Source organism: Heptranchias perlo, chromosome 36, assembly GCF_035084215.1.
Source record: "Heptranchias perlo isolate sHepPer1 chromosome 36, sHepPer1.hap1, whole genome shotgun sequence".
Classification (NCBI taxonomy): domain Eukaryota; kingdom Metazoa; phylum Chordata; class Chondrichthyes; order Hexanchiformes; family Hexanchidae; genus Heptranchias; species Heptranchias perlo.
Window position 1 is genome coordinate 1634233 of NC_090360.1, and position 19082 is coordinate 1653314.

The window sequence follows — 19082 nt, forward strand, 5'->3', positions numbered from 1 at the left end:
GTAGTTTTGACAGTGAGGCACGGTTCCATTCCCCGTAGTTTGACAGTGAGGCACGGTTCCATTCCCCGCTGTTTGACAGTGAGGCACGGTTCCATTCCCCGTAGTTTGACAGTGAGGCACGGTTCCATTCCCCGTAGTTTGACAGTGACGCCCGGTTCCATTCCCTGTAGTTTGACAGTGAGGCACGGTTCCATTCCCTGTAGTTTGACAGTGAGGCACGGTTCCATTCCCCGCTGTTTGACAGTGAGGCACGGTTCCATTCCCTGTAGTTTGACAGTGAGGCACGGTTCCATTCCCTGTAGTTTGACAGTGAGGCACGGTTCCATTCCCCGCTGTTTGACAGTGAGGCACGGTTCCATTCCCCGTAGTTTGACAGTGAGGCCCGGTTCCATTCCCCGTAGTTTGACAGTGAGGCACGGTTCCATTCCCCGTAGTTTGACAGTGATGCACGGTTCCATTCCCCGTAGTTTGACAGTGAGGCACGGTTCCATTCCCCGTAGTTTGACAGTGAGGCACGGTTCCATTCCCCGTAGTTTGACAGTGAGGCCCGGTTCCATTCCCCGTAGTTTGACAGTGAGGCACGGTTCCATTCCCCGTAGTTTGACAGTGAGGCACGGTTCCATTCCCTGTAGTTTGACAGTGAGGCACGGTTCCATTCCCTGTAGTTTGACAGTGAGGCACGGTTCCATTCCCCGCTGTTTGACAGTGAGGCACGGTTCCATTCCCCGCTGTTTGACAGTGAGGCACGGTTCCATTCCCTGTAGTTTGACAGTGAGGCACGGTTCCATTCCCTGTAGTTTGACAGTGAGGCACGGTTCTATTCCCCGCTGTTTGACAGTGAGGCACGGTTCCATTCGCTGTAGTTTGACAGTGAGGCACGGTTCCATTCCCTGTAGTTTGACAGTGAGGCACGGTTCCATTCCTTGTAATTTGACAGTGAGGCACGGTTCCATTCCCCGCTGTTTGACAGTGAGGCACGGTTCCATTCCCCGCTGTTTGACAGTGAGGCATGGTTCCATTCCCTGCTGTTTGACAGTGAGGCACGGTTCCATTCCCCGCTGTTTGACAGTGAGGCACGGTTCCATTCCCCGCTGTTTGACAGTGAGGCACGGTTCCATTCCCTGTAGTTTGACAGTGAGGCACGGTTCCATTCCCCGCTGTTTGACAGTGAGGCACGGTTCCATTCCCCGCTGTTTGACAGTGAGGCACGGTTCCATTCCCCGCTGTTTGACAGTGAGGCACGGTTCCATTCCCCGCTGTTTGACAGTGAGGCACGGTTCCATTCCCTGCTGTTTGACAGTGAGGCACGGTTCCATTCCCCGCTGTTTGACAGTGAGGCACGGTTCCATTCCCCGCTGTTTGACAGTGAGGCACGGTTCCATTCCCTGTAGTTTGACAGTGAGGCACGGTTCCATTCCCTGTAGTTTGACAGTGAGGCACGGTTCCATTCCCTGTAGTTTGACAGTGAGGCACGGTTCCATTCCCTGCAGTTTGACAGTGAGGCACGGTTCCATTCCCTGTAGTTTGACAGTGAGGCACGGTTCCATTCCCCGCTGTTTGACAGTGAGGCACGGTTCCATTCCCCGTAGTTTGACAGTGAGGCACGGTTCCATTCCCTGTAGTTTGACAGTGAGGCACGGTTCCATTCCCTGTAGTTTGACAGTGAGGCACGGTTCCATTCCCTGCAGTTTGACAGTGAGGCACGGTTCCATTCCCTGTAATTTGACAGTGAGGCACGGTTCCATTCCCTGTAGTTTGACAGTGAGGCACGGTTCCATTCCCTGTAGTTTGAAAGTGAGGCACGGTTCCATTCCTTGTAATTTGACAGTGAGGCACGGTTCCATTCCCCGCTGTTTGACAGTGAGGCACGGTTCCATTCCCCGCTGTTTGACAGTGAGGCACGGTTCCATTCCCCGCTGTTTGACAGTGAGGCACGGTTCCATTCCCCGCTGTTTGACAGTGAGGCACGGTTCCATTCCCTGTAGTTTGACAGTGAGGCACGGTTCCATTCCCCGCTGTTTGACAGTGAGGCACGGTTCCATTCCCTGCAGTTTGACAGTGAGGCACGGTTCCATTCCCTGTAGTTTGACAGTGAGGCACGGTTCCATTCCCTGCAGTTTGACAGTGAGGCACGGTTCCATTCCCCGCTGTTTGACAGTGAGGCCCGGTTCCATTCCCTGCAGTTTGACAGTGAGGCCCGGTTCCATTCCCCGCTGTTTGACAGTGAGGCACGGTTCCATTCCCTGTAGTTTGACAGTGAGGCACGGTTCCATTCCCCGTAGTTTGACAGTGAGGCACGGTTCCATTCCCTGTAATTTGACAGTGAGACACCGTTCCATTCCCTGTAGTTTGACAGTGAGGCACGGTTCCATTCCCTGTAATTTGACAGTGAGGCACGGTTCCATTCCTTGTAATTTGACAGTGAGGCACGGTTCCATTCCCTGTAGTTTGACAGTGAGGCACGGTTCCATTCCCTGTAGTTTGACAGTGAGGCACGGTTCCATTCCTTGTAATTTGACAGTGAGGCACGGTTCCATTCCCCGCAGTTTGACAGTGAGGCACGGTTCCATTCCCCGTAGTTTGACAGTGAGGCACGGTTCCATTCCCCGTAGTTTGACAGTGAGGCACGGTTCCATTCCCTGTAGTTTGACAGTGAGGCACGGTTCCATTCCCTGTAGTTTGACAGTGAGGCCCGGTTCCATTCCCCGTAGTTTGACAGTGACGCCCGGTTCCATTCCCTGTAGTTTGACAGTGAGGCACGGTTCCATTCCCTGTAGTTTGACAGTGAGGCACGGTTCCATTCCCCGTAGTTTGACAGTGAGGCACGGTTCCATTCCCCGTAGTTTGACAGTGAGGCACGGTTCCATTCCCCGTAGTTTGACAGTGAGGCACGGTTCCATTCCCCGTAATTTGACAGTGAGGCACGGTTCCATTCCCCGTAGTTTGACAGTGAGGCACGGTTCCGTTCCCTGTAGTTTGACAGTGAGGCACGGTTCCATTCCCCGTAGTTTGACAGTGAGGCACGGTTCCATTCCCTGTAGTTTGACAGTGAGGCACGGTTCCGTTCCCTGTAGTTTGACAGTGAGGCACGGTTCCGTTCCCTGTAATTTGACAGTGAGGCCCGGTTCCATTCCTCGCAGTAGCAGGCTGAGCTCCAAGATCGAGGTGGGATTCATACTGAACCTTTAACAACCCAACAGTGCTCACTCCACAGAGCCATTGAAGTTCTTTGTACAAACTCACTCTGAATAAACTGGCAGAATTGCTTGGGGAGGTACAGAAAGTTTTGGGGCATAAATTGCTCACCCGAGGACCCCGTTCATCAATGGCGTCCTCTCTGTCCGCCGGTGAAGACGGGGAGTCATTTCGCGAATGCGGTCACGCGCAGTAAAACCTGGAAATCGCAAACTTTCTCCCATTGGTTCGCTGGTGGTTTGACAGTTACGAATTAAACAGCCACCTTCACTACAATCAATAAAATCATTAAACATTCGTTAACTTCTCGTCTGCCCAACTGGAACAAAGATACTTCGCCACCAAAAGGTATGCTGGGAAATACCGTCCTGCAGTGTTTTTTAAAACGCGGTGAATCTTATTGGGTGTGAAACAACAAAAAATTTAAATTTAAAAAATGCGGAATGTCATTTTCCTTTATTTTAATATTTTTTGATCATTACAAAAGCATTTTAAAAATATAAAATTATTTTTTTTTTACTTTTAACTTCTGTAAGTTTCATTACATTAAATCATTTGCTTGGCTTTTTATTATGATATGTTAAATTTTTATTTAAACTAACATCCAGAAGTTAACTGTTAAGGAATGAGTTATAGTTGCCTGCTTGTGGGCGGGACTTCTCGTCCAGACAGATTCTGTGGCCGAAGCTTCCATTCCCACAGTCTGTATCGGTTCCGAATTAACGAGCGCTGAAATCACAGCGCTGAACTTAAAAAACATTGAAAATGGAGCAAGTGGACGTTGGAGACCAGGAGGTAAGTTTCTTCGTAGTGTTTGTCTGCGGGATGTGCAGACAGCCTTTGCCACACCGGTCGGAGCAGGTTCCAGCCCACTGTGTTTGTCCAGTACCTCTGGTTACAGTGTTTAACTGTAGAACTACTGGTTAATGGAGTCTGTTTAAAACCCCTCTTATGGCATCATGTCTGACTCCGGCAGTGGGATTGTTGGCTGTGCTCTTATTTATGATATCTCTGAAGAGGAACGTCCTGGTGTCACATGAGGAGATCTGTTCCCCAGGTCTCCTAGAAATGTTAAACAAAGGATGACTCCAAGAGAAATGATTTCACTTTTTATAACTGAGGGATTTTCGGGCAACTCAATCGAATGCATTTCCCTTTTAGAATGAAACTTGTATGTGATCATTAAAAGAAATCATTCTAATGGGCAGCTCATAGCCACCGTCTGTCGGACTCCTACTCCGAGGAGTGACCGTGTGTGGGGTTCACATTCACATGGGGCATTTCTGACCAGGAATCAGAGCTTTCCTCACAAGGAGAGAGGGAAGATCTGAGGTCCAGACAGTCATAGCATTTTCTTGGACTTCCTTGCAGTCAGTGCAAGACTGCAAGGTCACAAACCCAGGATCTGCTCACCATCTCAATCAAAACATGTAAAGTAATGGAAAAATGATTAAAAATGGAGACAAACTGGCAGTGTGTGGGCACAAGGTCAGGGAGCAGGGGTCAGGTGGGAGCAGGGTCAGGGCACAGGGTCAGAGCAAGGTCAGGTGGGAGCGGAGTCTGGCTCGCCTGTGAAATCCTGCACATTGTAGCAGGTTCACCATCACCCAGTGCCCTAGGCCCTGACTGCTCTCCAGTAATCTCCGCTGGAAATGCTTGTGTGTGAACATTGGATGAGGACAGAAATGGTGAAGTGAGTGGTGCCTTCTGCGGTCAGGTAGCCTGATGACATTCATTGTCAAGGTTCACAGATGGGAAATGGCCATTTAGGTGTGGTATTAGAGGCCGACTGCTGACCATGATTAGCAATAAGCCAATGTGCTCAGGCAAGAAGGGGAATTGGTGAAAATAGCTCCATCAGCTAATAAATACTGTGAGAGTATGTTGTTATCAATCAAACCTATCGACCCACTGCCACTTTACGGTATTGTTATTACCAACTAATTCCATTACACTGCAGTGTTACGCAGTGATTCTCATCTCTGCACATCAACAAGTTGCTGCCATTCAATCCATGAACATATTTCAAACACATCAACCTGCAACATTGTACAGTGAGTTCCAATCCATCCATCGAGCCACCAGCACCATCGTGTTATATAGTGACCACTGCCCGAGCCCAGACACTACACTACCATTGTGGGTTCGTATAGTTATTACCCTCCAGACCAATAGACTGGTTAACACTCGGCTCAGCCATGGCTCTGTGGCAGCACTCTCACTCCTGAGGCAGAAGGTCGTGGGTTCATAGACCCACTCCAGAGACTCGAACACAAAATCTAGGCTGACACCTCTCAGGTGGATGTAAAAGATCCCATGGCACTATTGGAAGAACAGGGGAGTTGCCCCTGGTGTCCTGGCCAACATTTACCCCGAACCAACGCCTGAAACAGAAGATCTAATCATTTATTTCATTGCTGTTTGTGGGACCTTGCTGTGTGCAAATTGGCTGCTGCGTTTCCCTACATTACAATTGTGACTACACTACAAAAAGTAGTTCATGGGAGGTTGTGAAAGGCACTAAATAAATGCAAGTCCTTTTCTTTAACACGGCAGTATTCTATAATTATTTCCATCCAACTGACCTATCGGCACTGAAGAACAATACAATAACCATTCAGGTCCATAGACTAGAGGAATATTTTGGATCTTTTGTCACTCGAGTTACAGAAAGTCTCACTAAATGTGGTTCTTTGCCTTGAGTTTAGATTTGAGTTTGAGGGACAGCTTAAACTCACAACGTTTATTGAGAATCTGAGTCAATCATTTATTCGCACTACAAAAGCAAATCTGTGACAAGAACATCTAATAATCAAAGGATTTGACGTTTCTTCATTACTTTGCTCTCAGAAAACCAGCACTGATTTATTTATTGACTTGTTCTTTTTATTTCTTCTGCAGTTGGCTGTGTGGGATCCAGTGAAGGGCCTGAATGGGAGTCTGCAGGAGAGACGCCTGGAGAGTGACATGCAAGGAGTCACCCTGAAAGTGGTCACTATTCTGGTAACTGGAGATCTCCATGTTAGAGCAATGGACCTGTGAGATACTTCCCAGCCTGTGTCCTCGTCTCCGACAATTCCATCACTCCCACCACCCCTGTCCACACCTAGAATAATAGAACCATACAGCACAGAAGGAGGCCATTCAGCCCATTGTGCCTGAAAGAGCTGTCCAATTAGTCCCACTCCCCTGCTCTTTCCCCATAGCCCCGCAATTTTTTCATTTTCAAGTATATTGAAGGCCTGCACACTGTCTCACACTCCCATAACACCTTCCCAACATTCCCATCACCCCTTCCCAACATTCCCATCACCCCTTCCCAACATTCCCATCACCCTTCCCAACATTCCCGTCACCCCTTCCCAACATTCCTGTCACCCCTTCCCAACATTCCCGTCACCCCTTCCCAACATTCCAGTCATCCCTTCCCAACATTCCCAGAACAACTTCCCAACATTCCCGTCACCCAACATTCCCATCACTGCTTCCCAACATTCCCGTCACCCCTTCCCAACATTCCTATCACCACTGTCCTTGCCAAGTTCCATTTACTCAGTAAGCCTTGATTATAAATCCCTCAAAGCCTCACCCCACCCAACTTAGTGATCTCCTGCACTCTCCTCTCCTCCAAAATCAGTCTGCCTCTCATCCCTATTTCCTTCACTGCAACATCAATGGGTGATCTTTTGACTGTCACCCACCGGCCCTCTGGAACTCCCTCCCTAAATCCCTCGGCCTTGCCATCTCTGTTGCTGCTTTCAAAAGCTTTATATAAACCTTCTCTTCAATGTGGTTTCAGCTCCTTTCCTGCTTTTCATTTCCCCCCTTCTCAATGTGCACTGTTTTCCCTCTGTCTGCTGCACTGCTTTCCATGAGGAGCATTGTGGAAATGAAATTTCTCGATATATCCCCTCCGACAATCGGAAAATCTCCCTGCGTGTAAAGCACTTTGAGATATTTCTGAAGGACGCAATAATGTGCTCTCAATTAATAGCTTTCTTTCCTTCCTTCCTTCACTAACTGTTCTTAAAGGTTTCTGGGATTGTTTGAAGTGGATTGAGCAGAGCGATGGGATATTAACTATCTGTACTGGTTTAATTCCAGCATTCCAACATTCCTGGTTACAGGGTTTTCAGACAAGATAGAGAGGGGGATAAAAAAGGAGGGGGGGCGGCAAAATTGATTAAAGAAACAGTTACAGCCGTGAGGAGGGATGATATGTTAGAAGGATCATCAAATGAGGCCTTATGGGTTGAACGGAAGAACAAAAAAGGGGCAGTCACACTGCTGGGAGTGCACTATAGACCCCCAAACAGTCAGAGGGAGATAGAGGAGCAAATATGTAGGCAAATTTCTGAGAAGTGCAAAAACAATAGGACAGTAATAGGGGATTTCAACTACCCTAATATTAACTGGCATAGAATCAGTGTAAAAGGTATAGAGGGCACAGAATTCTTAAAATACATTCAGGAGAACATTCTTAGCCAGTGCGTAGCAAGCCCAACAAGCATTGCTGCAGGAGTTCCTCAGGGCAGTGTCCTAGGCCCAGCCATCTTCAGCTGCTTCATCAATGACCTTCCCTCCATCATAAGGTCAGAAATGGGGATGTTCGCTGATGACTGCACAGTGTTCAGTTCCATTCGCAACCCCTCAGATAATGAAGCAGTCCGAGCCCGCATGCAGCAAGACCTGGACAACATCCAGGCTTGGGCTGATAAGTGGCAAGTAACATTCGTGCCAGACAAGTGCCAGGCAATGACCATCTCCAACAAGAGAGAGTCTAACCACCTCCCCTTGACATTCAACGGCATTACCATCGCCGAATCCCCCACCATCAACATCCTGGGGGTCACCATTGACCAGAAACTTAACTGAACCAGCCATATAAATACTGTGGCTAAAAGAGCAGGTCAGAGGCTGGGTATTCTGCGGCGAGTGACTCACCTCCTGACTCCCCAAAGCCTTTCCACCATCTACAAGGCACAAGTCAGGAGTGTGAAGGAATACTCTCCACTTGCCTGGATGAGTGCAGCTCCAACAACACTCAAGTAGCTCGACACCATCCAAGATAAAGCAGCCCGCTTGATTGGCACCCCATCCACCACCCTAAACATTCACTCCCTTCACCATCGGCGCACTGTGGCTGCAGTGTGTACCATCCACAGGATGCACTGCAGCAACTCGCAAAGGCTTCTTCGACAGCACTTCCCAAACCCGTGACCTCTACCACCTAGAAGGACAAGGGCAGCAGGCACATGGGAACAACACCACCTGCACGTTCCCCTCCAAGTCACACACCATCCCAACTTGGAAATATATCGCCGTTCCTTCATCGTCGCTGGGTCAAAATCCTGGAACTCCCTTCCTAACAGCACTGTGGGAGAACCTTCACCGCATGGACTGCAGCGGTTCAAGAAGGCGGCTCACCACCACCTTCTCAAGGGCAATTATGGATGGGCAATAAATGCCGGCCTCGCCAGCGACACCCACATCCCATGAACAAATAAAAAAAGAGAGGGCGGGCAGTTCTGGACTTAATTTTAGAGAATGAAGCTGGGCAGGTGGAAGGAGTATCAATGGGAGAGCATTTTTGTGATAGTGATCATAATTCAATTAGATTTAGCATAGTCATGGAAAAGGACAAAGATGGAACAGGAGTAAAAGTTCACAATTGGGGAAAGGTCAATTTTACTAAGCTGCGATATGATTTAGCAAAAGTGGACTGGAAACTGCTACTTGAAGGTAAATCAGTGTCAGAGCAGTGGGAGGCATTCAAGGGGGAGATAGTGAGGGTTCAGAGCAAATATGTTCCCACATAGAAAAAGGGTGAGTCTCCCAAATCTAGAGCCCCCTGGATGTCAAGGAGCATACAGGGTGAGATAAGGCAAAAAAGGGAAGCTTATGTCAGACACCGAGATCTCAATACCACAGAAAGCCTAGAGGAGTCTAGAAAGTGCAGGGGTGAAATTAAAAAGGAAATTAGGAAAGCAAAGAGAGGGAATGAAAAAATATTGGCAAGTAAAATCAAGGAAAACCCAAAAATGTTTTATAAATACACAAAGAGCAAGAGGATAACTAAGGAAAGAGTAGGGCCTATTAGAGACCAAAAAGGTAACCTATGTCTGGAGGCGGACGATGTGGGTATGGGTCTTAATGAATACTTTGTGTCTGTTTTCACAAAAGAGAGGGACGATGCAGAGATTGTAGTTAAGGAGGAGGAGTGTGAAATATTGGATGGGATAAACATAGTGAGCGAGGAAGTATTAAGGGGATTAGCATCTCTGAAAGTAGATAAATCACCAGACCTGGATGAAATGTATCCCAGGCTGTTGAGAGAAGCAAGGGAGGAAATAGTGGAGGCTCTGACCATCATTTTCCAATCCTCTCTGGCCACAGGCGTGGTGCCGGAGGATTGGAGGACTGCTAACATTGTATCGTTGTTTAAAAAGGGAGAAAGGTATAGACCGAGTAATTACAGGCCAGTCAGTCTAACCTCGGTGGTGGGCAAATTATTGGAAACAATTCTGAGGGACAGTATTAATCATCATTTAGAAAGGCACGGATTAATCAAGGACAGTCAGCATGGATTTGTTAGGGGAAGGTTGTGTCTGACTAACTTGATTGAACTTTTTGAGGAGGTAACAAGAAGGGTCGAAGAGGGTAATGTGCTTGATGTAGTCTACATGGATTTTAGCAAGGCTTTTGACAAGGGCCCACATGGCAGACTGGTCAGAAAAATAAAAGCCCATGGGATCCAAGGGAAAGTGGCTCAGTGGCAGAAAGCAAAGGGTAATGGTTGATGGGTGTTTTTGCAACTGGAAGGCTGTTTCCAGTGGGGTCCCACAAGGCTCAGTTCTAGGTCCCTTGTTTTTTGTTGTATATATTAATAATTTGGACTTGAATGTGAGGGGTTTGATCAAGAAATTTGCAGATGATACAAAAATTGGCCGTGTGGTTGATAGTGAGGAGGAAAGCTGTAGACTGCAGGAAGATATCAATGGACTGGTCAGGTGGACAGAAAAGTGGCAAATGGAATTCAATCCAGAGAAGTGTGAGGTAATGCATTTGGGGAGGGCAAACAAGGCAAGGGAATACACAATAAATGGGAGGATACTGAGAGGTGTAGAGGAACAAAGGGACCTTGGAGTGCATGTCCACAGATCCCTGAAGGTAGCAGGGCAGTTAGATAAGGTGGTTAAAAAGGCATACGGGATACTTTCCTTTATTAACCGAGGCATGGAATATAAGAGCAGGGAGATTATGCTGGAACTGTATAAAACACTAGTTAGGCCACAGCGTGAGTACTGGGTACAGTTCTGGTCACCACATTACAGGAAAGATGTGGTTGCATTAGAGAGGGTGCAGAGGAGATTTACGAGGATGTTGCCAGAACTGGAGAATTTTAGCTATGAAAAAAGATTGGATAGGCTGGGGTTGTTTTCTATGGAACAAAGGAGGCTGAGGAGAGATTTAATTGAGGTGTATAAAATTATATAGATAGAGTGGATAGGGAGGACCTATTTCCCTTAGCAGAGGGGTCAGTGACCAGGGGGCATAGATTGAAAGTAATTGGTAGAAGGATTAGAGGGGAGTTGAGGAGAAATTTTTTTCACCCAGAGGGCGGTGGGGGTCTGGAACTCACTGCCTGAAAGGGTGGTAGAGGCAGAAACCCTCAACTCATTTAAAAAGTATCTGGATGTGCCCCTGAAGTGCTGTAACCCACAGGGCCACAGACCAAGTGCTGGAAAGTGGGATTAAGCTGGATAGCTCTTTATTGGCCGGCATGGACACGATGGACTGAATGGCCTCCTTCTGTGCCGTAATTTTCTATGATTCTTGATTCTAATGCCCCCGCTGCTGTTAGCGTCATTCATTGGTTAACAAAAATTCCAAAAAAAACAACAGAAATACATAGAGATAAACAAGATGTTAATAAAAATCTGTTGGATGGGGAATGGATATTAATGACATGACTTATTCATTGAAGGTTGTACTGGATTGGAATTCCTCTTTGAAAGTGTTCCTCTTCTGAATCGTTGTTAGGAGAGGATGCACTTGTTGTTGGTGCAGTGCTGTCCCTTGTTTGGGGTTATTGGTGTGCAGTGTTGTCTTTACACTCCTCCACCTCTTGGCTGTGTGTGTCCACAGGAGGAGCCTTTCATCATGGTAGCTGAAAACATCCTAGGACAACCAAAACGCTATAAGGGGTTTTCCATCGATGTCCTTGATGCACTGGCAAAGAACCTTGGATTTAAGTATGAGATATATCAAGCCGTGGACCATAAATACGGTAGTCAGCTTCCGAACGGATCCTGGAATGGAATGATTGGAGAACTCATTAACAAGGTGAGCACTCGTTTATTCATTCAAACTGAACTTGGTGACTGAATTTGGAATCTTCATTTTCACTTTGGTCTAATTATCTGATAGGATTGTATTGCTTGTATGATGCCAAGTCTCACTCGATGACTTGAGCCCATAACCTTGGCTGGCACTTCAGTGGAGTACTGAGGGAGCGCTGCACTGTCGGAGGGTCAGTACTGAGGGAGCGCTGCACTGTCGGAGGGTCAGTACTGAGGGAGTGCTGCACTGTCGGAGGGTCAGTACTGAGGGAGTGCTGCACTGTCGGAGGGTCAGTACTGAGGGAGTGCTGCACTGTCGGAGGGTCAGTACTGAGGGAGTGCTGCACTGTCGGAGGGTCAGTACTGAGGGAGTGCTGCACTGTCGGAGGGTCAGTACTGAGGGAGTGCTGCACTGTCGGAGGAGCAGTACTGAGGGAGCGCTGCACTGTCGGAGGGTCAGTACTGAGGGAGCGCTGCACTGTCGGAGGGGCAGTACTGAGGGAGCGCTGCACTGTCGGAGGGTCAGTACTGAGGGAGCGCTGCACTGTCGGAGGTACTGACTTTCTGGTTAGATATTAAACTAATCTCTAGTGGATCTTCTGGAAGATGCTCTTGGAAGAAGAGAAGAGAGTTATCCCAGCCATGAATCCTCCCTCAATCAACACCATCAAAAATAAATGAACCGGTCGTTCATCTCATTGCAGATTTTGGGATCTTCCTTTGAACAACACGATTGCCATGTTTCCTTCCATAACACCAGTCCTAGAATCATAGAGATTTCAGGACAGAAGGAGGCCACTCAGCCCTTCATGCCTGTGTTGGTAATAGCTCTTCAACAGGTGTTATCAACTGCACTTCAGTCACTCACTGTGGACCATGTGCTTTGGGGTATTTCTGGGACATGTGATGACGTGCAGGTCTGTCTGGCTTGTGGAGACACGGAGTGAAGTTGTAACAACAGGTCTGAGAAAAGAAAACGTAGGAAAGAAACCAGATGAGTAACAAATACAAAAGGGTTGGACATTTCATTGACAAGTAATTAACTAGAGAACTCCTTTCTGCACAAAGTGGAGGTAAATATATTGTGTACTCAATCGAACAGATGAGTTTAGTTTCACCAATTGGTGGAACATCAGTTTTAATCTCTGTGATTAAGAGTCATTCAGTGAGGAAGCTGAACAAATCCCAGTGTTTATCTAAGTTGAAATATGAAAGAGGATTCTGGGACACGTCTTGCCCCATTACGTTCAGTCTCCAGTACCATTTATATGACGATGCTTTCTCACCACCTTACAGCTTCTTTCCCGGATATCCGAGATTGGCAGGAACGATTTCTTTGCTGGTGTAATTTATCAATAAAAAGACCAATGACTTGAAGCCGCCAAAAGACTCTTCCTTAAAAAGGAAATGCTGGCCTTTCACAGCAACTCTCAAATTTTCGTTTATATTTTCTTCCTTTATCCGTGCCCGTATTATAGATGATTCACGGGGTGAGAGGTTTGCAAGTCTCTTACTCCAAGGTCCCTGCTGATGCCACTCTGTAACCTGTCAATAAGTATGGTTTGATGGTCCTTCGTCCCTTACCTTTCATCCTGACGGAGAAGCACAGGCCCTGCCTCATGCTTCCCTGGTGGCTGCTGAGATGAGGCACTCATTGCCCCATAAGCTTCCTTGTTGATAGGGAAACCTCTGTTGTAAAACCTTCAGAGAGCACAGTGGCCAAATAAATGATGCAGATCAGCACCTGTATGATGTACATCCCTTTCTCAACTTGTATCTGTGAGGAACCAGAGTTAGTGAGAACACTGTTGACTCTGTCTAAGAAATTCATGTGTTGATCAAGAATCATTAAAGAATTATTTTAAATAGGTTAGCACCTCTGTCAAAGGAGTAGGAGAAGGAACTTCCTATAAATACATTAAGCGTCCATACTCTAGTCTCCTACAGCTTAATTTGAAGGCCACAATCTATTGTAACAAGATTTACTCCATCACATTACACATAGTTTAAATTCACTGCAAGTCTCTGAGCAGCAACAGTTTCTGATGCCATACACCTACTGAGATTTTCACAAGAGAAGAGTGTTTCAGGAGATTGTGAGTGTGATTGGGGAGGATGGGATTAATGGTGATTGTAAATAGGCACAGGATGCACCCCAAGGTACATCAGCTGTTTAAGTTTCCTTCCTGTGATGGAATTATGGAGTCACTGACCCTCAGAAAAATCCAATCATTCCTTCACCAATACAAGGGGCCCTTTTGGAAGGAAGTTTTAATTTCCAATTTTAAGGTGTAATTTTAAGGTATAATTTGACTCTGGATTTACAATTTGATTGCAAGTGAGTACAAGGCAGTAATCTCATTAATAATTTCAGATGATGCTTCTTTAACCCACAGGAACAAAACTTGAGTGTTTTCTAACCCTTTGATGAAAGGTCATCGACCTGAAACGTTAACTCTGTTTCTCTCTCCACAGATGCTGTCTGACCTGCTGAGCTTTTCCAGCATTTTCTGTCTTTATTCCTTTATTAACATGACCAGTTTTAAATCTCACCCTGGTATCTGTTTCTTTTAATCTACGTGCTACGTTCATGTGGCAGGCAGTTTTATTCAGGATTTAATTGTTTCTCACAGAGGCATTATTCCAGCTAGCACGACATTTCATTTGTTTATATTATCAGAATCCAGTCGGCAGGTCTCTCTCCATCAGTTGCCCTCCGTAATATAAACAACTCCACCCTCGGAGAATTAAGAACATAAGAACATAAGATATAGAAGCAGGAGTAGGCCATACGGCCCCTCGAGCCTGCTCCGCCATTCAATCAGATCATGGCTGATCTTTGACCTCAACTCCACTTTCCCACTCTTGTACTCCAATCCCCTTGCAATAAAGGCCAACATGCCATTTGCTTTCCTAATTGCTTGCTGTACCTGCAAACTAACTTTTTGTGTTTCTTGTACGAGGACACACAAGTCTCTCTGAACACCAACATTTGATAGTTTCTCACCATTTAAAAGATATTCTGTTTTTCTATTCTTCCTGCCAAAGTGAATAACCTCACAATTCCCCACATTATACTCCATCTGCCACCTTCTTGCCCACTCACTTAACCTGTCTATATCCCTCTGCAGGCACTTTGTGTCCTCCTCACAGCTTACTTTCCCACCTAGTTTTGTAGCTTATTTTCCCACCTAGCTTAACAGCATCACAGGCTTGAGCCCACAATCTTCGGACTCAGAAGCGAGAGAGCTGCGTAGGTTATATTCCCTAGAGGCGAGGAAGTTAAAGGACGATCGGATCGAGGTGTTTAAAATAATGATGGGAATTGACAAGGTAGGTAGGGTGGGGATTGGCCTTTCCCTCTAGTAGGGGAATCCCAAACAAGGAGCCATCATCTTAGAATTTGAACTAAACCAGTTCAAAGTGAAGCCAGAAAAAATTCCTAACACAAAGGATTGTGAGAATGTGGAACGCACTGTCCCAGAAGGCCATTGATGTTAAATATATGTTTAAAAAGGAGATAGACACTTGTGGACCAAGGGTGTGTTTGCAGGTATATGGAGAAAGGAGGGACAATTGGGATTAAAAAATCAAGTTAACATGGCTAACAAATGGTAGAGTGGGCTCGATGGGCCAAATGTGGAGCTCTCCTCTGTTCCTCAAGTGTTAATATAATGACGATATTCCACACTTGTTTTCTTGTTTTCAGAAAGCAGATATTGCAGTCTCAGCAATAACCATCACTCCTGAGAGAGAAAGCGTTGTGGATTTCAGCAAACGCTACATGGATTATTCCGTTGGAATCCTCCTGAAAAAGCCGGAAGAAAAGATTAACATCTTCTCCGTCTTTGCTCCCTTTGACCTGGCGGTTTGGGCCTGCATAGCTGCTGCCATCCCCTTGGTGGGGGTCCTGATCTTCGTCCTCAACCGGGTGCAGTTGGTCCGGGCACAGAATCCAACACAACCTCAGACCCCTCCCTCCACCTCCAACACTCTGCACAGTGCCATCTGGCTCGTCTATGGAGCTTTCGTTCAACAAGGCAAGACATAACCCCTTATAGTGTCAAAATGTGACTGGGCAATGATATGTATAGTGGAGAATTGTGGTATACATGGGGAATACAGAGCCAAAGTGGTATATATGAGTATGTAGAGTGGGAATCATAGATATACAGTGGGAATGCTGGTGTATATGGGAAATACAGTGAGAATGGTGGTGTATATGGGGAGCTGTAGAGTGGGGATGATGGAGAATGAACATACTGACCACATGCGGAGATGAACCGAGGAGTTTGCCTTTTAGCCAAATTACTCAGAAGCATAAAAAAGAGATTTACCCTCCCTGCACATTCTTAACTTCACTACAGAGGGCAGCCTCTGCTGCTGAACAAGGATCAGTGTGCACCCCGCCCGCGATGGCCCAGATACACAGCTCCCTGCTAGAAATTGCAAAACTGGCCCAAAAAGAAGATAAAACTCCTGGGGGAGAGGGGATCAGATTCTCAGATCCCTGAACAGTCCCACAGGCTGAGGTTCAAAAATAGGACTCCTCTGCCAGAGATGGACAACAGCCAATAGGAGAGTAACCGGTCCGAGCAGGGAATGGGCGAACCATTTAAAGGAGGCACAACAGAATTGTACAACACAACTGCCAGTTTGTGTCAGATGTGTGCACGGAGCTCCCCCCAACTGTGCGAATAACCCTGTGAGGAGGAAAATGGCTAGCTGTCCCCTACAGGCAGAGAACACCTCAGGTCCATGGGCACTTAGAGAGGACAGTCTACCCAAAGGAATGTTTGGTGCATTGGCTGTGATTGAGCAACTTGACTTTATAAATTTAATGTATGCCATACAGTTAGCCCAAGACAAGTGTTGTGGTACAAGTTTTGGAGACTCGTGGGTAGATGTAAAAATTGAAAAAAGACACTCAGCTCACAGTTATATTGGAAGATGTAGTTAGAAATGTTCTGACCAAAAGAGCTCACATGAATTCTTAGGCCAAGAGAAATGCGAGATTTGGTCCTTCTCCATTTTCCATCACACATTTCTGAGCTCCCAGTGACACCAGTAGCAAATGGCAAACCCCCAAGATTGGCACACAGCTATGGCAGAGCACCCAATTCACATCAGGCTTTAGTTACCAAGGAACAGGGAAATTTCCCAGGGCTGCCGGTGTTCTTCATCTGCTCTTTCAACTATTGATTAATTTATGGGAGAATGCACTGCACAAATTTAGAAGCTTACTGTTAGTTCCAAATTTGCTCACACCAGCACATCTTTTATTTAGGACTTTGTTGAAACAATTAAAAACCGTCCCTCCCCAGATTTGAAAGTTGTGCCATAAAAATTTCAAACCTGCTCTAACTCAATGAGCTTAACCCGAGCAGCGAGGGGCAAGGCCTTTTCCTTGGTGTCTTTGGCAGAAAACCAAACAAGAAAGCACGAGAGTGTCACGTGAGCTGCTCATAGCAACATTAAGATGCTCAGCTCCGCACCAGAACATTTATTGTTCTGTCACACTTTGGCTGTTCGCCTTCATGGACTCATTGGGATTCACAGAGTTAGGAACAGGGTATTGAGAGGCTATTTTCCAGGTGTCCAATGGACTTTGTGATCTGTGATGTTACATGTTTGCAAACCAGGCCATTTAGACCCACTCTCAAAACCTTTAACAGTGAAAGTAAAATAAGGAGCTGTGGCTCCAAGCCAATTTCAGTGTTGCCAAGTATGACATTAAGTATCACACTGAGGTAGTCGGTAGCAGTGACCTGTTGCCACAACATGTCCAGGAGATGCATGGGGTCACAGTGTGATCCCAATCCTTTCTCTCAGACTCAGAGACGGAAGAAGTTGGGTCGAGAGGTGGAAACTATCTCCATGGGTGACTGAGCCTTTCTCGACAAACTCGTGGGCTACATCTGTGTTTTTGTTACTTTTTTAGAAAAATGTTTTTCTCTTTGTACAGTAAGTTTAATTGTAGGTTCAGAGTTAATCCGTGAGGCAATGAATGCAACAGTATTAAATTACTGAGCGTTGAAACCCCCATTGAGGAGAGAATCACGGGCTGTCCAAATTCACAATCCCGAGGCAGTGAGAGGAAAAATCTAACACTAATTTACGTTAATGTATCCTTATTAACATAATAAAAGTATTTTTTGCAAAAAAGGATCTGCCAGAATTTGAGTTGTAAAGTCTATTTTGTAATTATCTTAATTGGTGGATGTAAATGAGTTATAATTTTGGTAATGTATCCAATTTGTTTATCGTGAATGTAGCGTACAAGTTTTACAAAAGAAAGGAATTATATCTTTGAGTTATTTGGAAAACTCTAATCTGCATCTAATTTTCAATGTGTAATCTCTCAATTTGATTATTCTCCGAGTTTTACAAAACAGAATTGCCTTTAAGTTAATGAAACTGTAATAGCACAACTGCTGGTGCACACTGATGGTGCACAGTAATAGTACACAGTAATAACACACAGTAATAGTACACATTGATAGCACACAGTAATAATACACAGTGGTGGTGCACAGTAATAGTACACAATAATAGCACACAGTAATAGTACACACTGATGGTGCACAGTAATAGTACACAATAATAGTACACACTGATGGTGCACAATAATAGTACACAGTGATAGCACACAGTAATAGTGAACACTGACGGTGCATAGTAATAGTACACATTGATGGTGCACAGTAATAGTACACAGTGATAGCGCACAGTAATAGTACACAGTGATAGCGCACTGTAATGGTACACACTGACGGCGCACAGTAATAGTGCACACTGATGGCGCACAGTAATAGTACACACTGATAGCACACAGTAATAGTACACATTAACGGTGCACAGTAATAGTACACACTGACGGCACACAGTGATAGTACACACTGACGGTGTACAGTAATAGTAGACACCCATAGTGCACAGTAATAGTACACACTGATGGTGCATAGTATTGGTACACACTGATAGCACACAGTAATAGTACACACTGACGGCACACAGTAATAGTACATACTGACGGCGCACAGTAATAGTACACACTGACGGCACACAGTGATAGTACACATTGACGGTGTACAGTAATAGTAGACACCCATAGTGCACAGTAATAGTACACACTGATGGTGCACAGTATTGGTACACACTGATAGCACACAGTAATAGTACACACTGACGGCGCACAGTACTAGTACACACTGACGGCGCACAGTAATAGTACACACTGATGGCGCACAGTAATAGTACACACTGACGGCACACAGTAATAGTACACACTGACGGCGCACAGTAATAGTACATACTGACGGCGCACAGTAATAGTACATACGGACGGCACACAGTAATAGTACATACTGACGGCACACAGTAATAGTACACACTGACGGCGCACAGTAATAGTACATACTGACGGCGCACAGTAATAGTACACACTGATGGCGCACAGTAATAGTACATACTGACAGCACACAGTAATAGTACACACAGACGGCACACAGTAATAGTACACACTGACGGCACACAGTAATAGTA

The 19082-nt window shown here is 45.9% G+C and overlaps 1 protein-coding gene across 1 annotated transcript in view; it reads left to right on the top strand.

The window, feature by feature from the left end:
• Window positions 1-19082, top strand: part of LOC137303909 (glutamate receptor ionotropic, delta-1-like) — a 599178-nt gene that overhangs the window by 565656 nt on the left and 14440 nt on the right. Inside the window, exons 9-11 of the mRNA XM_067972322.1 lie at window positions 6097-6198; window positions 11344-11541; window positions 15247-15577. Coding sequence (XP_067828423.1) covers window positions 6097-6198; window positions 11344-11541; window positions 15247-15577 — 631 coding nt within the window. The remainder of the gene's footprint in view (window positions 1-6096; window positions 6199-11343; window positions 11542-15246; window positions 15578-19082) is intronic.